The sequence below is a fragment of the Alligator mississippiensis genome, chromosome 16, assembly GCF_030867095.1.
Source record: "Alligator mississippiensis isolate rAllMis1 chromosome 16, rAllMis1, whole genome shotgun sequence".
Classification (NCBI taxonomy): Eukaryota; Metazoa; Chordata; order Crocodylia; family Alligatoridae; genus Alligator; species Alligator mississippiensis.
In genome coordinates, this window is record NC_081839.1 from 28,872,972 (window position 1) to 28,897,922 (window position 24,951).

The window sequence follows — 24,951 nt, forward strand, 5'->3', positions numbered from 1 at the left end:
CGGCAGCATTTCCATCCTACCTTTGCTGTCGCCATATCAGACGCCTCCATGTTTTCTGCTTGGCCTATCGGTAAACAAAATCATTGGGGGGAGAAGAAAGGGGTGGGGGGGAAGTCAAAGATGAGGAGGAGGAGGAGAAGACAAACAATTTGACAGGTGGATGAGAATCCAACAAAAGCCAGTTAAGGATTAGCCCCAGGCCCTCCAAGCTGCTCCCACATGGGGGGAGGAGGAACAAGTGCCCCGGGGGCTGACTTCCCTGTCACTGTCCAGGTTTCGACTCTTGGCTAGAGGAAGGCACAAGATTTGATCCATTCTTCTGTTCCCTCCCACCCCACCCAACCCGTGATGCTGAGGAAGACAGCATCCTCCCATCTTCCTCTGCAGTCTGAGCTGCTTTGGGGAGTAGGCAGGCCAGCTGCCTTCCTCTTCGCTCTATGGGAAGGAAACGCAACACCAGAAACCTCCCCAAAAGAACCTAGGATACCTGGAGGGAGGGCAAAAGCAAATGGGTGCTAGACAGTGCATGGGTGCAGCAGGGGGACCGATGGGTGACAAAGAAGAGGGGTGCAGGGAGGGAGCAGGTAGCTTCTGAAGAGAAAGGTATGAATAAGTGCAGGGGGAAAGCCAGACAGGTGGAGGAGAGATGGTGCAGGGATAAACTAGAGAGATTCTTAAGAGAGAGATTTACGGGTGCAGGGGGGGGAAAAAAAAGCAATTGGGGTTTGGTCATCCACACCCTTCTGAAAACACTCACCTCAAAACAACACTCAGAAATTATTAGGCCTAATCTGGGAACTCTGGTTCCCACTCTCAGCTCTGAGCCTGAAAATATCAAATCATCATCTAAGGTAAATTTGTACCAGTGTCGAAAGGCAGCTGCATCTGCAGAGGCCCCTGCCTTTCTGAGACCGGCTGCCTGATTGGAGGAGCAGGATGACTTCATACAGCCCCATTCATCATTCAAGGTTTCCTGCCCAGCAGGGACAGCTTCTCCGTTCTCCGTTACTGCAGTTTTCCTTTTTGGCCTACTTTATTATAGTAAATCAATCTGGATTCTATTAGCTGGCCAGCCTGGGAGTCGAGGCCTGCAACTGGCCACAATGCTCTGGTCCTGGCAGACAAACGATCCTAGCAGGAGAGACAGGAGAAAGTGCTGCAGGTCAGGCCAGTTGAAGTGTCTGAGAGCCAGAAATATCACTTCCTAAAGGCACTTATTCTCTCTCTCACATACATGGCCAGCACGGCACTTCACTATGCATGCACGTATGGGGCACGACTGTACAGCAAGCACAGACTATGGGGCACTGGTAAATAATGCACAGCTCTTCTGTACTCTACACACCGACTTGCAGGGCACTCATACACAGTTCACAGACCGCATACACGCACCCTGCAAGGCACTAGATACAGCGAGCAGCTTGAGGACACACACGAGCTGTGTCATCTAATATGCAGCACGCACACAAAAAACCAAAATATAGGTTACCAGCGTCTGATAGCCCACAGATCAACACGAATAATGCCAACCTACCTACACAGGCGGCCAACACACAATATGCACGTTCAGAAACAGTATTGCAATCCTGGGTGGATGCACGTGGAAATTCTGCGTGTCTATGAACAGAACTGTGCTTGTGCACCCCAGGCAGTGTGATTTTGCTGAAGAGACTGGCACACAGCACCTACCCTTCCACCCAGTCATAGCCTGATGCGTCCCCATCCTGGCTGTGCCACCCATTTTTCTGGCAACTCAGAACCGCTCCACACAGCACGTTCTCAGGGAAGTGCTGGGATCCTTAACACCCATTCTGTGGGCACCCAATACATACACATCCTCAGCCCTGACCACAAGACTCATGGCTGCTGCACTGATTTTTGTCACCGTTATGCCAATTCCTCCCACCATGGCTGTGGCTATTACACATCCTCAGATCTACCTACCTCCCAGTCTCTGCTCCCCAAAATATTTAAGTTGGCTTGTCTTTGCTGGGATGGCAATGTTCTCCTTTGTCATTTGTCTTCACAATGCCCAGCACAATGAGGCAGTGAGTGCTGACTGGGGCTCCCATGTGCTACTGGGAGATAATAAGGTATCTAAAAGCAACCACAATACATATATGTAGCTCCACAGGTGCCCAAACAGCAAATACACACACCTTCCATAATCAGTCTGGGCCAGTGGTTTTCAACCTGTGATCCACCAGCTATGTCTAAGGGGTCCATGAAAGATGACTACAATCAATCAAAAGTATATGCATACCCACACATACAATTAAAGGATCGCACAGGTCCGCACCTCCGTTCAAAATTTCCAAAGGGGTCTACAAATGAAAAAAGGTTGGAAACCACTGGTCTAGGCAGTTTTGCTCTATAGCCCTGTCTTCTGGTCCAAAAGCCTTACAGAACCACTCTGAGTTCTCAACAGGCAGCACGCTGCCCAGTTTATATCTACAACAGCCACATGCATGTAACAAGGATGAGTAAATCAGCCTGAACCCACACAGAAGGGACACCAGCAAACTCTCACCCAGAAACCCAACAAGGCCTGGCATGGAAATTCAGAAAAACCTGGGCTGACATGCTGGGGCCACTTCTGCAGCAGCATCTGCCTCTGATTTCAGCCAAGCATGGTGGCGGGTGAGCCAAGATACCACAAAAGCCACTCTTCGTGCAAAGGGCAGTGGTGAAGGTCTTCCAAAGAAGCCCTTCCTCAGGAAATAACCAGCCTACTAGCACAGATGGACAGACTAAAAAACCTTCAGGTGAAAACTGAGTGCCTCATTCTGACTGCAACTCAGCATAACACCAGTGATAGCGACTGAAGGGTTCCCACTTCACACCTCTGTGATCTCAGAATCAGGATCCCAAATATTTGGCTGCCTAACCCAACTGGTCTGCAAAACGTCACAACAATCCTTCATTGCTAACACAAGTTTGGGGAAATCTTCAAAGCGTTCAGCTTGGCTTGGAATTGAAACCTGCCAAGTTCAATAAGAGCTACAAACATATATGCCCCCCGTCACACACAGACACACCCCTCTACCACTCCTTAGCACACCTGGAGTGCCACAATTTGCATGTAGCCCACATCAGCATCAGTAGCCATCCAGGCAGAGTGCACGTACATGCACGCACACACAGCTGCTACTGTGTACAGCATTTTTTTGCAGGGATAGATAACAGTAATCCAACTGCTGCCAAGGAATTAGTACTGCTCCAGTTCCACTCTCACAAGCATCTGTGGGAGAGCAGCCCCACGTCCAAGGGAGGCCACTGAAATTGAAAAAAAAAAAAAAAAAGGCTCAGTTATGTGAGCACCGACCACAGCAAAGCCAAAGGGCACGCAGGGCCTGAACACATCAGTCTCTTGGGAAACATGGTTGCACTCGTGTGTATTTAGACCAAGATGCTACGTATCAGGCCTGTCACTTCTGCAGCACGGCTTATCCCGTCAGTCACAGCTGCAGAGCAGTCCGCAGAGCACTGGGCAGACCAAAAGGGATGGGGCCGTCACAGGCCCAGATTGCACATGGGGCTTTGCTCGCTGAGCGGGTGCAAGGCAGAAACTGTTAGTAAGAGAACTGGTGAGAGGGAAAACTAGGGGGAAAAAAACTGAGAGATTTCAGGGAAAAAGAATGATGGCAAGGAAAGGTGTGGGGTGGGTGGGAGGAACATAGGAAAGAGAAAATATGAGAGTAGGGGACCAAGAGGCGTACAGGACCCTGGGAAAGGATGCCTGCTGGAGAGACCTGGCCGAATCCTCTCTGAAGTCACCAGTCTTCTGCAGTCCTGGAGTCTCTGCTGCCAGAGGAGCTCATTTGCAATCCCAGCATCTCCAAGCTGGGACCCGCCTGCCTCCGTTTCCTGGGGGAAATCTCAGGAGGGACTGGCTTTCTCTGTGTTGCAGCCGCTGGGAAATCATGTGAGGCTGAGTTTCCACAGAGAAAGAGGATGCATCATACTCGCTGCATCATGGGAGCTGTAGTTGTGCAGTGAACGGCACTCAGGGCGGATGGAAAAGCTTTTATTTCTGTGCTCCATAGGTGCAGTAAATGCAAGGGCCTGTGAGTTCAGTTGGCGGGCAGAGAGGGGGCCCTTGGGACTGGGAGTGGGATCTGAAATGGAAGGAAATGGGAAGCTCTGGAAGAAGATAATGCTGTTCCCTGATAAAGCTGCTCCTTGGAGAAAGGTGGAGGCAGGCAGTTTGAGAGACAGCAGAGAGGGAGGGCTCCTTTCTGCAAGGCGAAGGAGGTCCAGCCTCTGGGAGGTGGAAGAGAGGGAGGGCAGGAACTGCTACACATTTGCTGTTAAGTAACCTCGCAGGGATGAAGCTGCTTCCAGCAGAACAACACCCATTTTCATACAGCGTTTTGCGGATTTTCCTTCCTGCTTTATGGTTTGCACTAGGACCTTGGGCACTGCTTGGTTTTGAAGCCACCCTTTGCTTGGATGGGCTCTGGTTTCTTTCAGAAGTCGGCTTGTTTGCACCGAATAAGGGGCCTGCAATCAACAGGAAACTTCCTGAGACGTGATGGATTCTTCACTTAAATTGATCCATTTCCCGAGTTTATAAACAACAGGGGGGAAAAAAAGATCACCTTGCACTGCAAATATTTTGTGCACTTCTTAGTGGAAAAATACCTTGTATCAGGATCTCTTAGATCTTGGGTACTGGATAAAGAAGCCATTATTGGGATAGGTTATTTCCATTGCCCGTTAGGCCATGGTTTTCCAAAGGCATCAGTGATCTGTGGTGTTTCCATTTTTGGATGCTGCAAACCCCAGACTCTCTGGTTTTCAGAAACCATTGAGCATGGCCTGTCTGGATACCAGGGTCCATTAAGCATGCCAGCTTGCGAGCCCCACTCTGAAGGCACCCAAAACCACAGCCCCTTGTGTAAACCTTGACCTAAAAAATGCATGAGAAAGACAGCAAAGCGCTGGCCTTTAAACAGAAGCTGCATCCTGTCTGGAAACCCAGAGACATGTCTAATAATTGTACGTACCGTAAATATTGCACCAAATCCCCCTTCAAAAGAACTGCCTGTTGGATCAGACCCAAGGTCCAGCACTGTCTTTGATAGAGGTCAGCACCAGAGGTCCCCACATTCAGATTCATTTCTATTCCTAATTTACAGTTAAAGGTCAGCCTAAGTCTTTCTAGGACAACAAAACTAGGTGCTCTGAGGGAGAGGGGAATTAATGTGAGTGAGACAGAAATAGATAGAAAGGGCAAAAAGGAGGGAGTGTGTAGAAAGACTTGAGTTAGGGGGGAGTTTTGTGGGAAGAAAGGCTTGCCTTTCTTAAGGAATACAGAATATGGAAAGATGGGGTCAGGAGCACTGAAAGGGAGCTGAGGAGGAAGGCTAATTTTTAGAGACCTAAGAAGAGTTAGCGTTGGAGTGCAAGGGTAAAGGAAAAGGAGCGGTGGGATTTTTGGTGTAAACAGAGGGCAGATGAAACAACCGAGCTGCCATGCGAACTCTCCCCGTGGCCCTACATTATGGGCACTGCGGTGAGAGGCTGAGATGAAAAGATGTTTAGGAAGTTGTTAGGAGGTACAGAAAGGGTTTGGGTTGGGACAAGCTATTTCGCCAGTCGGAAAAGAGGCATTGGAGAGACAGTCCTAAGGACAATGAGTGGAAAGGGATTACAGCAAAAGGAAAAGCAAAGCTGCTGGCTTCCCATCATTTGGAAAGCCCACGGGAAGGAAAGGCAGGGAGCGTGTAGGATAAGTTTCAAGAGACAGATCCTGGACTCAGGATACTAATCTGGGGAGAGGAACAGCAGCCATGTACTCAGCTTTTGCATCAGCACCTCAGCTTTCTCAGCAGCTCCAGCCAGAGTCAGAGGAGCACCATCTGCCCTCTCCATGACAGCCCAGGACCGTCCCTTCAATGGCCCATGGAGGGCAGTGCTAGGGAGGGTGGCAGATGTACTATTTCCCCATGCTGTTTAGCTGGGAAAAATCCAGCAATGCAAAGATTGTCACTGTCTTGTGCACCAACCAAGGCATGCTCCAGCCATGTCCTTGGGGCACAGGCCCCCAGAGACAACAACTGCAAGCTGAGATGAACTTGGAGGGAAATCCAGGAACTTGGGTGCCCTTAGATAAAGCCCAGGAGATGGAAGGAGGTGGTCTGGAAGGAAACACCTTTTCCAGGGCAAAGCAAGGGTGAAATCTTATGATGCTTGAGACTTCAGTGGACCCCAGCCCCCAGCCCATCCCTCAAGCCAGTTGCTGGGCAGCAGTTGAAATACAAGGGAAGGGTGGGAAGAAAAAGCAATGTTGCAGTGGAGACAACAGCTAAAAACTGAGGGAAGAAGGCATTAAGAGCCCAGCGAGGTCTAGGGAGGGGTTAAGTCAAAGCATGAAAGAGGAGAAGAGCAGGGCATGGCATGGGAGAGAGCAGAGGGGACTCTTCTGTACTAATGACAATGCCTGACCTTTTTATGGTGCATGATGGAGTGGGGTGACACATGCTGCCATCTTATCACCAGACTGGGCACAAATGCTCTGGAGCAGGCCAAGAAACAAGTGTGAGGGGAGTAAAAGGAGCAGGAGGAGCAGTAGCAGCACACAGGTCGCAGCGAACACTCACACGGTTACAGTCATTGCAGGGGGGAGGTACACGGTCCACGTGCCAACGTGCCCCCCAGGAACCCAAGGAAATGCCTCTTCAGCAGCTGCCACCCTGGCACCGAGAACGACGTTCCCAAATCCTCGGGGGGTGACGCCGTCGGCTCAGTTACAGGCACGCGCAGCACTTTTGGGGAAGGAAAAGCCCCTGTGGACTGATGCGGCTCCACCACACTGTTGGCTTGGGGGTGCTTTTTTCAGGCACCAGAGTTTCGGCCCTGGAGGGAAGGAGCCTCTGGGTGGACGATGGGGAAAGCTTGGTTGGGTTTGCTACACACGCCCAGGCACCAGCCTCCTGTCTCTGCTCTCAGATTTCTTCTGTCAGGGGAAATCCAATTTTAAAGGCGCAGCTGCCTTCAAGTCTGCCGAATTCGCTGCTGCCACAGGATAAGATGGGGAAAAAAAAAACGCCCCCCGAGAGATTAAAGAAGAATTTTGGACCGGAACCAAAAGGATTTGAGGTTAATAATCATCAGAATCAAATTCTCATGACCAGGATTAACCGATATTAGTGGTGCTTTCAAGCTAACCTTGCCCCGATCCTGGAGCGAAGCTGCTCTCATGTAACACTGCTTTCCCCACTTGTGTCCTGACAAAGGGCTGACTTGAATCTCAGTAGCGCCAAGAGCAGACAGTTTCTTCCTGGAAGAAAACAAGGATGCTAGGAAGCTCAGATGAACGCTCCAGTTTGGCTGGTAGAGGAAGAACTGGAGAGAAAAAGATCCAGGCACTGCTACTCCATCCTGGGGGGCAGACGGGTCCTTCCCACTCTCCAAGCCTTCTCCCAGGACGCTTGGGCTTGCAATCCGCCGGTCCGAGGGGCAGCCCGGGCAGGCCAAGGCAAACTCAGGAGTCAGCCGGCGCTTCCCGCACGCTTGCTCCTTGCCTTCTGCTTGCTGACTCATTCATGAGACCTGCTCTCCCCTGCCCCCCAAGCAGCACGTGGCCGGCTCTTCTCCCCACGGACACGTGGGCTGGCCTGGCTCCCAGCACCCCTCAAGGTGAGGCTGGAAGGGAAGGTCCTCGCCTGGAGAGAGGGGGAAAACCAAGGCCAGGATTTTTTTTTTTCCGCTAAAGAAAATCAAAAGCCGTTGGGACAACAATGCTGTTCTCTCCTCCTTGCCCCAGCTGGCTCTAAGTAGGAGTTAATATCCTTGATGCTGAAGACTATGCACTCTGAGACCTTGGCAATGAAAGCACAGATGCTCAAGGGGAGCGGCTAGAGAGAAGTGGCTTCATTTTTAAAGGGGCAGCAGTGAACAGGGCGAGCAAATTTGGCTCAGACAAGACACAGCACAAGACTTTGCTGAAAACGTGGCTGACCCTAAATGGGATTTTCACCTCTTTGGGTGCTTAGACCTCCTGCAAGACTGCTGGGGCCAGGACACGAGCTGGTAGCAAAGCCCAAGCTGTTGGTATTTTCATGTTTTCTGGAGTCTGGAATGGGACAGGAGGGGTCAGTTGGCCTAGGGAACGGCACGTTGCTGGGCAGTGTTATCTAACAGCTGGGATGTTAGCCCGGGGGGCTGAACCAAGCAAGCTTTTTCCCAAGTCTACCACTGCCGTGGTGAGACCTTGGGAGAGTCACTTCACCTCCCCCACGTCTCAATTCCTGCCCATCTCTCCAGCAGGCAGGGTACCATTCCCTTTCCTTGGAGATCAAGAGATTAAGAGCTCAGCACTCAAATTACATTGCAAGGCCTGGGCGAGCTGCGCCAGGGCTGGACAAGGAGACTAGTCCCAGGCCAAGGCTGACGGAGGAAACTTGTGCCTGATCAGCAGCCTTGGAGGCAGAAGTGGTTGGGTGGGGGTATCAGAGCTTGTACTCCAGTAAGGAGGGGTGACTTGTCTTCCTGGTGAGGGAGAGCTGCTCCCCCCACATCCCTCTCCAAGGCATGCTCAGGACACGGACTTCAGTCCTGGCTCTTAGTTACACACAGCTAGTCTCTGGGCTGCAGGAGTCTGGGGCTTGGTCCCACATCCCAGGCATGTGGGGCTCCTGCCTCTCTGCTTTGTTTGCGATGATGCCTACATTTCCCCCACCCCCAAAAACATTCAGATAATACTTTAAATACTTATTTTTCATTCTGCCCCAATGCCTCTGCTGTTTTTGGTTAGACTAGAAGCTGAAGTGTCTTCCAGGCTCCAGAACAGCCGCTTATCCCAACCTGGTCCAGTGCGACACTGTACGGACACCAGACAGGTGCAATGGGACCTATACAACAAGTTCCCTGGGAGTCTAAGTCAAAAGGGTCTGGGTCAAGTCTAGTTGCTGTTTCTAGCTCTGGAATCTCAAATCTCATGCCTTTTCCCTGAGCTTTGAGGCAGGACTGTCAGCCCAACTTCCCTAGCACTCTCCACGAGTGCTTCACATCTCCGGAGTGCCCTCATTGCTTACACAAGGGTTCACAGAGTGCCACTGAGGGCAATACTGTTTCTAGTTACCCCTCAGGGACAACTTGGCAGGCAAGCAAGTAGCACAGGATCAAAAAGGACTTCCTAGGTTATCAAGTGCAATCCCCCTGCCACTTGCACTTCAGATAATCCTTTTTAATAAACCCATCAAGCTCAACACTCAAAGGTATGGCAATTCACACTCCATCCATCAAAGATGCAGGGATTTGAACACACAGCTGCTAGCATAAGGAGCCAAGAGGCATACCACTGCACCACAGACTTTCTTGAGCAGAGTCACTTCACTCTTACAAATAATGCTGGCAAGTCACAGGTCTTTATACAATGGGACAAGTTTAGATACATCCGGTTTTAGTCTGATCCTGCCCTTCTGTGAGTCCAAGAACTGCTAGTGCATCAGACCAGGTAGTCTCATCTGCTCTCTCCATCCTGCGCGTCCATGCAGAGACTGCATTGTTTTCCAGACTTGGGGTTAATAGACAGTCAAGCGGATGGCTCTAAACTGCTCTGTGCCTCCTTGACAGCAAGGGGCCTTCAAAAAAGTGCAATGCACTTTCCCTGAACTGGGCAGCTATCTGGAATGTGAGCCAGTAACCTTGTCTCCGTCAAGGCTTAGACAAAGACGTAGCACAGAATTCAAAACTGAAGTTATGGTACAGGACAGTGTTCACAATTTGATACAGACATCCCATGTTATGGCTCCCCCAGTCCTTCCATCATGACTGCACACAGGAAGCAGCAAATATGTTATGGGGAACACCTGATCTCATGAGATGCCTCCCCAGGAGGCTCAGATTAGCAGCCACATTTTGGAGGTGTGATGTTCTGAACAGAATCACACCTCCAAACCTCTTGGATACTGCAAAAATTGAAGACTTCCTCTAGGGCAGCGGTTCCCAACCCCGGATCATGACCCAAATGAGGGTCGTGGGGGCAATGCCGGCAGTGCCGCACAAAAATGATGATCCACGCCGCATGCAGGGAGCTCCCCTGGGCTGCCACTGCTGCACTCCACTCCCAGCAGTGGGGCATGGGAAAAAAAGGTTGGCAACCACTGCTCTAGGGGATATGAATACATACCTGACAATCCAGTTTTGGCTCCTATCTCTTGCATGAGACTTCACATGTGCATTGTAGGAATCCCTCGCAGGGATACCCTGTATGTGTGGGATAAAGATGCAGCAACTTTTTACAGTTCCTCATATCCTTCTCTCCTGAAGATGGGGTGCCCTTGCTCAGGAGTGGTTTTGCAAATGCTTATATGCCTGAGATGAACTGCACACAGTGTATAGAAAAGGCACTGGCAGGTGTGGGGAATAACAGATTTCTCAGGGATACCACCTGCACTTTGGAAATAAATAAAGCACAGAACTACCAGCTGCCAGGAGTGGAGGGGGGGAAATGATTGCTACTGGCAGTGGGTGAATCCAACAGGATTTCAAGAGAAAGTCTGAACAAGTGCCCCAAAAGCTGGGACTTCCCCCAGGAAGCAGGAGCAATGGCCATAAACTGTTAAAGGATGGTTTCAGGTTAGACGTAAGGAAGAGCTTCTTTACAGTAAGCGTGACCAGAATCTGGAATAGACTTCCCAAGGAGGGGGCGCAGTGCCCAACCTTGTAAGTCTTCAAGGGGAGACTGGACAGACACCTTGCTGGGTTCATTTGATCTCAGCAGTATCACTGCCCAAACCAGGGGGCTGCACTCGATTTTTCGAGGTTCCTTCCAGCCCTTAATTTCTACGATTCTAGGACTCTTCCTCCACCTTTGCACTGATGGGAAAGCCCACAAGAAGGGCCCTGTTGCGGGCAGTGTCTTTGCATTACTGATTCTCATTCCAATTGCTATGAAAGGGCATGCGACAGGGTGTTGGACAAGAAGGGGACATGGCATTTGTATGACTTTCTCTCAAAGAGAGTGAAGGTGTGACTCCCCCTTAAGTTTGGGGGGGGGGGGGGGGTTAAGCATTCCTATTACCAATGCTTATCTATCTATCCCTCCCTTCTATAAACCCAGCATCCACGTACTCCCCACCGTGACCAACCTGAGAATGACAAGCTTTGCATGGCAGCCTGGTATCAGATAAGGGTGATGGGTGTGTTGTAAACAAGGGACTCTACGAGGACAACGGCACGGCTATTGAGCTGGAGGAAGCTGGTCCCAGAAGCTCCTCCCTGTTCCTCCAGCCTCACCTGCCGAATGAATCCCCTGGAGAAGCTGAAGCAGCAGTGCCGGTCAGAAGCCCTTTCTCCTGAAGCTGCAGGCACAGGCAGTGACTACGCTGTAACAGGCAAAGGCCGACTTTCTCAGGCTCCCAGCTACAGGCCAGCAAAGCTGGCTCCCAAGTCAGATCTGGATGGGGGTCCGCACTTCCTTGTGGTTTGAGGTAGGAACAGACCGAGAAAGAGCCTCTGTAAAAGTGCGGCTTCCCTATCTGCTCCCTGCCATCTGCCAGTCTTATCTGCCAAGTTACTGACTCAAAAGATGTTAATCCTCTTAGCCCGGCAAAGCTACTACCCACCCACCCACCCAGGTGCTTATCTGCCTCCCACTCTGGAACATCGGAGAGTCAGCAGCGCTACGAGGAGATTTAACTCTGCTTTCTCTCCCAGCTTGCTGGCTAAGCTCTGGCTGCAAAAGCTTTATTATTACTGTTTCAATAGAAGGCAGAGAGGGCCCAGCCTCATTTCCACTGCCTGGGAGGAATTTCCAGGGTTGCTAACTCAGGGCAGGAAGGGAATTGTCTGTTTTGGCTTTCACTATTGAGAAAGAAACTGCCTATTACTGTCTGCTTTGCTCCAAAGCCTGCAGAATGGTTATGGAAAGTCATATTGTATCATTGTCCCATGTACCCTCTCTTCTGTGGCCACCTTTCATCCCATCTTAGACATGACTAAGCTCTTGGAGGAGGGGAACCTTTTCCTGGTTCCTTGTGTATGCCACTTACTGCCCTGGGGTGCTGGTCTATGGCTGGGCTCCCAGGCACTACCGTCATACACAGAAGTAACACTAGTGGGGCCCAGTGTCTTGGCACTTGCCAAGAAATGAAGGTGGCAGAAGCCAGAACAAGGAGCAACAGTCTCAAGCTGCAGCAAGGGAGGTTTAGGTTAGATATTAGGCAGAATTTTCTCACAAGGAGGGTAATAAAACACTGGAACAGGCTCCCCAGAGAGGTGGCAGAGTCTCCATCCTTGGAGGTTTTCAAAACCTGGCTAGACAAAGCCTTGGCTGGGATGATCTAGTTGGTGCTGGTCCTGCTTTGAGCAGGGGGTTGGACTAGATGTGACCTGCTGAGGTCCCTTCCCACCCTCAGTTGTGAGTTTAGTCTTGGGGCCATAGACTCATAGAAAATATTTCATAGTTGTTAGGGGCTGGAAGGGACCTTACAGATGATCGGGTCCAGCCCCCCTGCACTACTGCATTTGGGCAGGAAATCCTGCTGGGATCAAATGACCCCAGCAAGATGGACATCAAGATGCCTTTTGAAGATCGTGAGGGTGGATGAGCGGGGAGCCTGTTCCAAACCCTCGGTACTCGACTTGCCTCTCCATCTCATGTCTGACTCCAAGCCCAGGTTAAGATACTAACAGACCCAAACTACAGACCCTGCTGTTATCCCTTCCTGAAACTGGTCTGCACAAGGGCCCAGGAGGCCTGGCTACAGCTGGGCTGGAAATGTAACACTGAACAGGGAATGGCAGCGCAACATTTATTCAGTCACTTTTCTGGCTTCAAGAAGATAAGAAATTTCACTCTCCCCCTTCATCAGGGAGAGGGGGTGGGAAAAGGGGATCGGAGAGCTGCTACATCTCTGTCTAATCATACCTTTGTTTTCCTGCTCTCTATTCATCGGTCAATCAAACTACAGAGTAGACGCAAGCAAGGAGGAGCGTGCTTTCAGATCTATTCCCCGCAGCAGTGTTCCCAGGCATGACTCACCCAGGTGCTCTCCAGTTTTAGTTACACCCTTCCCTCCATGGAAGAAAGGAGGGTTTCTCTGGCAGGAAGACAGCCAGGCCTTGTCTATACTAGATTATTTGGGCAGAAACCTCTTACTGTTGTTCCAGGATCAGTTGATCTCCCCTGCTGGTAATAAGAAAAGGGAGTCTCCTGGTATAGAAAGGACCTAATGCTGGTCACACCTGCTCAAACTAGGGTATGATGGCATTGCACCAATGGCACCACCACAGGGAGAGATACTGCTAAGTCTAAAGCTGTATCTGTTCCTACCTGCCTCTGCCAGCAAAACCTGCAATGGCAGGGAGCAGTTGCGATTGCCAAGTCCTAGAAAGTGCACATAGAAATATGCTTTTGGCAGCACTCTGGGAAGGCACCAGCTGCTGAACGGGCCATGACAACCGGCTGAAGGCATGGGACCATCTTCATGTGCCTTTTGCTGGCTATTGAGCAGTGGGAGAAGCTTTACTCCCCACAGCTGAGCGAAGGGCTCTGTCGGTGCAGAGAGGTCTGAGTGAGATCCCGCTCAGAGTTTGGCTAGAACAACCCTGTAGCATGGGCTAGGTGCAGATACACGCACACCGAGGGCTTATGGTCTTCAGCACTGCTTAAAAGAGAGTGGGGACAAAAGAGGATTTGAGTATGAGCTGGCCAGTTTTCACCTGCTATCTGGAAGATGAGTATGTGCATGAAGGTGATGGGCGAGTCTGTGTCAGGGTGGGACTGAGAAAGGGTGGCTATCCTGCCACTAATGAACCCCAGCCTCTGTGCCTGGCTACTGCACATGCACACGTGTCTAGAAGTTCATCCCAAGTGAATGAAAACCCATTGCAAATGATAGCTGCCTCTGTTACAGTGGCGCACACAGGTCAAACATTCTCCCTGTCACAGGGAGACAGAGAGAAAAGAAAGGAGCAACCTCTCCCCGGTAACTAGGACTGTCTGCGCAGAAGGACATTCTGCACTGCTTCCTTACAAGTTATGCTCACACTTTGCTGATGGGCAATTGTGGGCTAGCAATTAGGGCACAATGACCACCAGGTCAGACTTCCAGCCCTGGCCCAGCCATTGTCTTACTTTATAGCACTGGGCGAATTGCTTCTCAAAGGGGATTAGGCACCAGACTTCTTTGAAAACTCAGACTAAACCTCTCCGTATCTTAGTTTTCACAACTTCATAAATCCTTGGCAGTGAGTATATGTGGCTAAATTATTAATAAAGCTGTCTGAGGCCTTCTAGTGGATGGAACTACAGTAGCATTTGTACTGAAATTTTAATGCCCCACTAGAAGCTTTAAAATGGCCTCTCTTTCCTCATCAATGTTGACCTCCATTTGGCCAAGAGATGCTCTATACGTAGAAGTCTCCACCTCAAGGTGCCATGGGATGGAGCCAGACATCACCATTCCCCCACTCAGGCTGCCTCCCCCCTCCAGCTGAGATAAGAAAGAAGCTGAAAGAGTCCAAATCCACCCACTGAACAATCATGCTTACACTCAGCGGAGGAGAGTTGTACCCACCACACCTGTGCCACATTAATATCCCTATATTAAGACCAAAATTGCAATTAGTATGGCTACACACAAGCAACTTTGGTAGGTAACGTGTATAGGAGAGAAAACAGGGACTTGGGGCAGTCAGAGCTGTTCCTGAAGCGTGTGGACACAGCCAGCGCAGCTTTAAACCAGCAAGCATGGGCATTGTTAGAGGGTGGCTGCAGCATCAAGGGACTCAGAGCAGAGCCCCAGTCATAAACATGTGCCAGGCTCCGTGCTTCTGCAGCAGCTCCAAAACCAGCTAATTTAAAGCTGGCTTGGATATGCTTGTGCGCTGCAGTCACGGCAGTTAGACACACCTCAGGTAGAGCAACAGTAGAGTCAAACTAGGGCTCAGTGCTTGTCCCACGGCTCCTTGGAGCCCCTCGTGCATGCTGTGCTCGTCGGGATTTCAGCTAGTGGTTTCACCTCCCACTGACCCTTGTCGTTGGACCACATGGGACAGGGAACAATGAGGTACAGAAGGTCCCCCAAGAAGGCAGGCAGAGGGCTCAGCAGCTGACAGCATGCTACTCAAGGGCCTGCTGATAAGGGGCAAGGAGGCTCGTGCACAGTCACAGGCCTTGGAGACAGGATGATGAATTCAATCTGCTGCTTCTCCACTTGCTGCAAGAGCACAACCTTACTGAGTTGGATCAAAAGGGGAAAACCTTAGTTGAGGCCAGCAGGTGGATTGCCATTATGCAAGTGCCCCCTCTGCTTTTGGGAACAGATGGGTGTAAGCATAGGCGCCGACTCCATGGGTGCTCCAGGGCTCAAGGACCCACCAAAAAAACCTAGTCTACAACCCACGTCAGACAAGCCAGGTTGAAGTAACATGCTTCCTCTTCTGGGCATGCACAGGGCTTGGTACAGGAACACACACACACACAAAACACCCACCAGCAAAAACCAAAGTCAGTGCCAGTGGGTGTGAGACACTGAAATTTGGATCCTGTACTGGTTGCATCTCAGAGGTGGGTAGGGGCTCCCAGAGCAGGGATGCCCGATGCAGAAGGGTCTAAGTTGGGAAGAGAAGGGAAGAATTCATTTTATTCCAGCTGCTTGTCAAAGCCAAATTACCCGGCAAACCCAGTCATGGCCACGTGCTATAATTAGCAGCCTGCCTCTGAGCTTTGGAGGAAGAACAATGCTGGCGTATGAGGAACAGGGAGCAGGTGATCTCTGTGCCCACGGCAGGCCTGCTGACTGCAGCAAATCTGGTAGTCCTAGCAAAGCAGCATTGCTCTCATCAAGCTGCTATATCCTCTGCCTCTGTCCCACAGCAGAAAGCAAGTCCCAGAGCTGCAGCAGCAGTTGGGGAAGAGAGAGAGAGAGAGAGAGAAAAGGATCTCAGAAGAGCCCGATTCCTTCATTGCCTGGTGGAGCGGAGATGTATCCTTTGCATCTGAATGTCCCAAAAGCACGTGTTAAGTATGCAGGTCAAGGATTTCAGCAGACGTGACACCCAAGCTTTCTCCAAATCCGTGGTGAGCACCAGGGCTCTGATCTGAAGCCACGACTCATTAACCTCATCACCCCACAGCCTTCAGCACGCACAGAGCCACCACAGGCACAATGGCAGCAGGGCTAAATGCTGAGCCCCTTGCAAGGACTCCCATTTCTGCACTCCAGATTTGACTTGAATGGTTGACTGAAAGAGCTGTTTCCCAAGTTACCCTCTTCCATCAAACCCCCATCCATTCCCTCCTCTCCTCCAGGAAGGTTTTTCTCTTTCATTGCTCAGGAGACCCAGCATCGGGTTGGCCTGCTCAGAGCCGTACAGCTGCAAGACACCCTCTCCCTGCCCGAACAATCAGAGCAAAGCATTGCACAGGCCCTGCGGCCAGGCACGTGAGCAAACAGCCCGCTTGCTTTTTCCGTGCAGAAGCAGAGGGAAGGAGCATCCACTGCTGCCCGGTCCCAGAACAGCGCCACATGCTCCTGTTGGCTATGCTGAATGAACCCCAGTGAGATTCCCTGAAGGTACGGGTCATGCATGCATTGCTTCCATCTGCAGGTGGACAGGGATGAAAGCTGCATTAACACTAACACTGCTGTCTCTAAGGGAAGGAGTCACAAGGAGCTGGGGTAAAGTCCACTGTGCACCTCAGGTACAGCATTAAGTGAGAAAACGCATGTGACCCTTTACTCACTCACAGCAGTGGAAGTCACGAGCACTTCCATGGAGCTCAAAGGTGAGATATCACAGCTGACAGTCTGCAGCCCTTTGAGAATGAGTGCGCTGTCATGACAGTGGGACTTCTGAACAAAACAGTTTATCTTCTGAGCCTTCCCGAGATGCACAGTCCTCTCCAACACCTGTCTGGGTGCAGCCTGGAACCCACCACCCCATCGCTCCTGTCTTCTTACCACGCTGTCTCACATCCCCTCCCCTGGCTCCTCTCCACAACCTACCTTCCTCACTCTCCTCTCCTGGCCTTAGCTGGTTTGGATGTGAGGACGGCTGCATCCAAAGTATTTGTGCATGTGAGCCAAAGGCTTGAGTTAAGTTTCTCACTGGCTCAGTAGCTGGTATTGATACATGCTCACTATAAGTTTGCCTCAGGGTCGCAGTGAAACATAAGCCTGTGGTTCAAACACAAGAAAGCCCAAGACTGAGCCTGCCCACAGCAGGGGTGAAAGTTCAGTGCAATCTGTGTGCAATCTCCACTCCAGGCACTGATTAACAACCTCAGGTCTGTGCCCTGGGGATCCTATCCCAGACTGGTTCAATCTTTGGACTCCTCCTAGAAAAAGCAGCGCTATAGCCATCGACTGAGGTTATTTGGAGATGAGATCTCTCAGCTCTCCTTATATGACAGCACCTCGGCGCCCAAGCAGTTCTCAGATGTTAACGAATTTGTGCTCACTTTGGTCCTGAGAGGTAGGGAAAGATTCTCCCCCTATTTTTGTAGATGGGAACTAAAGTCCAGAGAGATGAAGCGACTCGCCCAAGGTCATGAAATCTCAGTCCCAAGAACTGAACCCAGCCCTCCCAAACATTCGCCATCACCTCAGATACAAGGCCACCCTCCTCCTGAGCCTCTCTTCTCTCTCCTTTCCCACTGCTCCGCGTATCCCCACATAGTGCCCACATGCAGCTCTCCTGCCCGGGCACTTGAACACCACCCTGCACAGACACTGCCTTGGCACAGGCAAGAGAGCTCCTGCACAGCCGCATGCACGCACACACCTGGCAACTTACATGACTCTGAGGAAGGAGAGTTTTTTCCTCAAGAAGGACACGCGGAGATGGCAGGCCTGCTTCACCAGCGTGCTGCAGGAGACCTTCTCGAGGCACGGGTTCTGAACCATGGCGGTGCCTTGCTGTGCCTCGGCCAATTCTGGTACCTACATCCCTCGGGAAGGCAGGGTGCCAGCAGCAGCGTCCTGGCTGGAAGAATCCGAGAGTGCAGGCTCCACGCATAAGTGTGTGCAGGCGGGTCCGGCCAAGTCAGGTCACCTACAAGTTAACTTGTCTGGCAGCATCCCTGCCATCACCTTTGCTGCGACGTGCTGGCAAGTCATTAAGATAAGGCTGGAAACAGCCAAGATAGTAACCACCCCAATCGCATCTTCCTCTTTATGATCGTTTTTGGAGTTACTCTATCCGTGCAGCATCCCTCTGCTGGAGGCTGAGATATCTTCACTCAGCTCCCAGCAGCTTCCCAGGAGTATTGAGCGGGTGCAGGTACTTTTGCTATCTCTCTCTCTCTCTGTCCTAATTTTGCAGGAGTGAAACAGTGCAGCACGCAGAGCTCTACCTGTGCGTGATGTCAGATGTTGGTGTGCCAGGCCGGGGGGGAGGGACAAGGGTGTTCAGTCCTCAGATTCTGGCACACTGCACAGGAACCTCTATGTCACAGGGGATACACACTTGATCCTTGCTGTAAGTGCAAGGACTGCTGAGTGCAAGGCCACCGGAGAAATGTATTCAGCAGGATAGAGGCCATTAGAGGAGTGCACACAAACACGTGCGCTGCATCAGCCATGCAGGTGTGGGCAGGTATGGAGCACCTGAAGGATGCTCTTGAACAGGGGTTACATAGAAAGGCTGGGGGCCTAGGGGTTTATGTCACTCAGGCAAAGACCAAAACTCATGCAAAACTTTTAGTGAAGTCAAAAATCATCACAGGCCCCCTCCCTCCCTTTGTCACTGGAGATCCAGCAGATTGAATGTTATTAGTAGATGTTAAGAGTCATGAACCAAAAAGATGACAAAGCCAGAAGGGAAATACAGAGCGCCCAAGAGAGGGACTAACATAAGAGGGATGGGAGTGAGGAGGGGAATGCAACTAGGTTACAGAAAATACAGTGTTAACCAACTAAGCCCAGGGGTGAGCAGTACTACATGCGGTATTGCTCACATATGCCAGAGGCAGTGCAGGCACTGAGTCTATCTCTCTTTGGCAGGGTGCTTTGTAAGTGCTCCTGGTCTCTGAAATGCTGCCCTACCCCACTCTGAAATAACCTGGCCTTGCTGATTTTGCAGTGTGCTGCAGGGTCTATTTGTTGCTCCTGAACTTTCATAGATAGATTCACAGATGTTAGCGGCTACAAGGGACCTCACAAAATCATCAGGTCCAGCCCTCTAAAACTTTCAAAAGAGTTAAGGGATATGAAAGCAGTGGTTAGTGCACTGGAGTAGCTGTTTGTATTCAGAGCTGCTGCACGATAGAAGGGGCAAGTGGGTTGAACTATACCTTTGCTTTTGTCATGGGCAATAACAAGCTGCACTCCAAGCCTAAATGGGGGCCCTTTTGTTCCTGACAAAAAAATAAATCCATACAATGGGAAAGTCCCACTTTGTCTGATTTTCAAGTGGGGTTGGCAGGTTCAAGGTGTTCAGGGAGCCTACCCACAAAGCTGAACCTCTGGATACTGCTTATTGGAGTCCAGCCCAGACTCCAAACTGTTGGAGTTTTTCTGCGTTGCTATTTCATAGCCACCTTAATACACTATACCCAACGCCAAACAAATAAGCCTTTGTCAGTCCAGTGAACAAGAGCCACTGCTACCAAGGAGAGATTACAAGCCCCATGTCAGCTTAGGAGCTGGACTCCATCACAACTGCCAATGAAGGAGGTGAAGGCACCTCTATTCAGTGTAAATTTCCATGTCCAGTTTTGGGCTCCCTGCTACAGAAAGAATAAGGACAAATTGTAGACGGTCCAGCAGAGGGCAATGGAAATGGTTAGGGGGCTAGGACACATGACTTATGAGGAGAGGCTGAGGGAATTGGGCTTATTTAGTCCAGAGAAGAGAAGAGCGAGGGGGGATTGAATAGCAGCCTTCAACTCCCTGAAGGGTGTTTCCAAAGAGGATGGAGCTGGACTGTTCTCAGACGTGGCAAATATCAGATCAAGGACCAATGATCTCAAGTTGCAGCAAGGGAAGTTTAGGTTAGATATTAAGGACAACTCTCACCAGGAGGGTAGTAAAGCAGTGGAACAGGTTACCCAGAGGTGGTGGAGTCTCCATCCTTGGAGGTTTTTAAGACCTGGACAGACAAAGCCTTGGTTATGATGACATAGCTGGGGCTGGTCCTGCTCTGAGCAGGGGGTTGGACTAGAGGTGACCTCCTGAGGTCCCTTCCAGCCCTCATTTTCTATGATTCAAAGGCAGTTTTCCAGCCCTGGACTTGGGTCATGTTAAATATTTGCCTTTTCAATGAAAGGAACAAAAAAACCTGCTTCGAATTAAACATAAGAAGAAGCAATACAGCAATACTGTAGATCAGCCGATGAAAGAGACAGGTCAGTACGTTCAGGACCATCCTGAAAGTAGAAACAGTCTTGACACCTTTAATGCTGATTATAAATGGTCAGATATAACACACAGGTATCCTAGCAGCTCCAGCCAGACAGGGCAGGACCATGGCAGCACTCTGGTTCAGTCCAGACTTATGGAGAACAGAACTGCCCACTGAATCGCTTCTTCTTCTGCCCATAGGACTCCAATCTAGGTACTTCTCAGGCCACACCTTGTTTAGTTTTGCAATCCCAGTCTAAGGTGATGCTCGCATGTGTTAGCCAGACAGAACCCAGGTATGATCTCAGCACCCATCTGCTTGGCTGTCAGCTTCCCTCTGACCTAGTAGTATACATTGCTCTCAGCTAGTCAATTATCCCAGGATCAACAGCACCAGTGAGACTGATAATTGGAGTGAAACATATGGAGAAAAAGGTTAGCTACAACTACTAAGTGCTAATTCTGAGCCAAACCCTCCGCTGGGTTATTAATTAGCTCTCGGGGGTTGGCTCATCCTCTCCTGAGATTCAGATCCTCAGATCTTTGCAAGGCTGTTACTCATTCCATCTCCCATTAACTTCATTATGGGGAAGGCAAGTTTAGTGGGAGTTTGCCTTAGTCAACACTGAATAAGCTGGACTTGTGATGCAGCAAGAGGAAGCCCAGCTGGGAGGAGGTGCCCTCAGCTCACCCTAGCAAGAAGTATTCCTGCCATCAGAAAGCTTTTAACCCCAGCTGTGTCTTAAAGAGCTATGCACCCCATGCCACTAGGAGCAGAGCAGGGAGAGTGCAAAAAGCCCTGCACAGCCACCCCTTGCAAAAGTACTAAGCCATCTCACGTTAGATGCAACAACAAAAGCAAAGAAGAATGGACAATTCACTACCAACTCAAGGTGTGCTCAATCGCTTATTGTCCCTGCAGGTTGCAGTCAAAAACCAGTCTAAGCCAAGTGAATTCCAGCTCCATAAATATGCTCGCTGATTGTGGCTTGAGAATTATTGGCTGGTATATAGCTGACAAGCAGCGCAGAAAGTATTTTATAAAGGGGACAAAATTTGCAGCCCTGTAAGGATGGAGTGGTCCTCTGTCAGGACTGGGCCTGGGTTCAGTGACAAAGCCAGCACAGTTTGGTCCTGGTCAAAACTCTTGACTCTTGGGAAGAGTAAAAGCCTCCGTCCACACTGCCTGACTTCAGAGCTGACCTATGGTAGCTGACTAACAGGACTGGTTCAATGCAAGAAACCAAAGTAGCATAAGCTTAAAGGATACCATATAAATCATGTCAAAGGATGAGTACTGAACAACATAAAGGGGCTGCAGGAACACCCTGTGTTTCTTCACATGCACTGGAAAAAATGGGCTGTGTCTGGTCCAATCGATCAATCAGGATATCTAATACTAGTCCTGCTGCTCTGGGCAAAATAATAATAATGAATCACATGCAAAAATCAGTCTTCACTTTTCAGCCCCTTTTGTGCCAATGCTGCAGTTTTGAAGTGAAAACAGATCAACCCCCCGCAAGAAGAATATATATTAATTTAGAGTTGGTTCTGGAAATTCACAGCAGTCTCTACCGACCTACCAGATAACTGCCCTGGATATCCAAGAATTGTCCTAAACACATTGGGCAAAACATTAGGCAAACATGCTTCAACTACCTGCAGGGTGGTTCCACCGAGGATACAGCTAGACTGTTTTCACTGGTGGCAGACGACAGAACAAGGAGCAATGGGCTCACATTGCAGCAAGGAAAGCTTAGGTTAGAGATATTAGGAAAAACTCTCTCAGGGGGAGGGTAGTAAAACTCTGGAACAGGTTACCCAGAGGTGGTGGAGTCCCCATCCTTGGAGGTGTTTAAGACCCAGCTAGACAAAGCCCTGGCTGGGATGATCTAGCTGGGGCTGGCCCTGCTTTGAGCAGGGGGATGGACTAGATCAGTGTTTTTCAACCCATGGGTCTCAACCCAAAAGTAGGCTGCAAGAATATATGAAAAGGTCGTGAACAAACTTTAAAAACTTTAAAAGGAGAAAAGCATGGGAAACTGTGGCTTTTCCCTTGCAGGCTGGCAGAGCTCCAGCCTGCAAAGGGCTGCTTGGGGACCCCCATTCCTCACAGACAGACCCCCCTGCCCCACACACCCACCCCTTGCCCCACATACTGGGGGGCTGAAGTCAGGGGGTTGAAAGTGAGGGGCACTGAGTTGGGACTGGCCATTGGTGTTTACAAAAGGGTCCCAGTACAAAAAAGGGTGAGAACCACTGGAGGAGATACCTCCTGAGGTCCCGTCCAACTCTGTGAATAGGTCAATCACGAGCTGTTCTCAGGGTTAGCCCTGCAGAGGCACCTAGCAATACAAACCACGTCCAAGATGGGGGTTGACCGTTTTAGGGGATAGAGGACCTAATGATCAGTTAACAGAGATGTTTGCAAAGGGTGAAGGTGCAGCGTCTAAAATGCAGGGAAAGCAAATGCACAGCTTTGACTTGCAAAGAGCATAACAAAGAGTTTGGTTTCCAAAAGCCACTCCCATGCCAACACATTTCTTCCCAGTGTACAGTTGTTAGTGCTGCTATTGACTAGAGCCACGTACAGCCAACAGTGAGTAACCCCAAGTCCAGGCATGGTGGAGCTGAGCCAGGGTTATCAGACATCTCTAGGACTTGGAAGAGATCCGGTCCTCACGTGTCCTTTACGATTTGCCACCACTCACGGCATAAAAGGCCCCTAATGTTAATAAGAAATGGGCTCACAGGTTACTGGAATGGAACTGATGGCTGGAGACCCTGGGTGTCTAATCCCATTGCTGTCACTGGCACAATCGGTCGGTGGCCTTGGGTATTTACCCCCTCGTACTTCAGTTCTCCTACATGTAAACTTAATGAATGGTATTTCCCTACTGCAGGGGCACGTTGAGGATCAATCAGCTAATGTGATTACAGCACCTTGGACTCCTTTTGAAGGCAGTGATGACACAGTGTAATTTTAAGGCAATTCATTCATTCCATTTGCATATGGACCAGAGCAGTTCTGAAAAGTAACAAAGTACCAGGGAGACTGGCAAGCTCCTTGGGATGGCTTTTTCTGGTAGATGCAACAGAAAGTGATGATGACAACTTCAGCTAAAAGCCAGTTCCACAATTAATAATCTACCCGATCAAACCCTTTCAAAAAAATACCAACATCAATGATACTTTGATCTCTCAAGGATCTTTCAGTGCTTTAAGGCTTTAAGGCATAGAATAAGCATCATTAGTCAAGCATTTCAGTTGGGAAACTGAGGCAGAGAGAGGGGCTTGTCTGATGCCACATTTAGGAACCAAATGTAGGTCAGTAGACCCTCTAGCTCTGTAGCCTGTCCAATGGACTCTTCTGCCTTGCAAGTTTTAGGTAATCAAAGCCTGCATTTCTGGCAACCTATGTGACAGTGATTTGCATTTTAGAAAGCAACCCATGTACAGTACCTCCTTGACAACCATGATACTCAATCCATGACAACAGTCTGTGTCAAAGCAAGCCAAGCCAACTAGACAGTGAAGGACAGAGCTCTTTGGCAGATATCTCCTCCTGACTTCCCCTTCAGAAACACCTCTCTTATTCAACATTTTCTGTTTCCAACACCTGTCATTTTCTTTTCCAGTACTTCATCCTGACCTACCATGCCACTCTCATTCCAAGAATGTAATCGACTCTTTACTATGAAATGCCCGTACAGACACGTCCCATGCAAACTCTTCTGCTCATTTAATGTTCTGCCTTCTTTCCTGTGTTGCATGCTGCGTCCGCATTTCAGACTTCTAAAGATTCCCTGTTCTGCAGCAAGAGCTCAGTCCTGCTCACATAATATCAACAATGCATCTGTGGATATACTGTTATGTCAAGTGAAGAGGATGTGTTGATACCCGTATCTGATAAACAGTGTTGCATGCTGCATGGAGGCACTGCTTCTACATGCTTTCACTGGTGTCTGCAAGGTTCAGTGCATGCAGCATGCAATGTGAATTGCCGATGTTACCTGAGTTTCCAGTGTGACCTGCATTTAATATGCTACTTGTTCTTACCTTTTCACCTCTGAGGGCAGCCCCTTCCTTATGTGTTTCCACTAAAATTAGGATTTCCAGTGTCAGGTTTCAATTAACAAAGCCCCAAAGCAAAGTATGCACTGGAACATGTCCAACAATTAGGGCCTTGTCCGTGGTGGGAAGTGGTTGCAGAAGATACCCTGGCAACTTTGCCTTCCTGGTGCCAGCCCATCCCCTGGAGTTTAGACCTCCAGAGTGCACATGTGAGATTTCTAAGTAGAATTTGAGAATATTCATCTTTAAAAGAACATATATATATATATATACACGCACACACATAACCAGAAGTCCCTTCTGAAGAGTTGAGCTATCCTTTTCCTGATGACGAACATGAAAAAGCAGGGGGAAAACAACCAACACAATCCCGAAACCAGGCTTGGGCTGGGCCCACAGCCCCTTCCTGAGGGGTTACAGACATTGCCCCAGCTCCCTCATCCTGGAGGGACCTACCTCTCGTCACGCATGCGGGGACTCAGGAACCGGGACGAGTCGTCATCGTGGCTGCTTTGCTGGCTGCTCTGCTGGCTGCTGCAGGATGAGACAGAAAGGGAGAAGCAGTCAGAGCGTGGGA

The 24,951-nt window shown here is 50.0% G+C and overlaps 1 protein-coding gene across 5 annotated transcripts in view; it reads right to left on the reverse strand.

Annotated features, from left to right (window-relative positions):
- GRAMD1B (GRAM domain containing 1B) overlaps positions 1-24,951 on the reverse strand; it is a 185,966-nt gene that overhangs the window by 90,112 nt on the left and 70,903 nt on the right. For all 5 annotated transcript variants that reach the window (XM_019487296.2, XM_059719664.1, XM_019487297.2 and 2 more), the window contains one exon: positions 24,831-24,908. In XM_019487296.2, the coding sequence (XP_019342841.1) occupies positions 24,831-24,908 (78 nt within the window). The remainder of the gene's footprint in view (positions 1-24,830; positions 24,909-24,951) is intronic.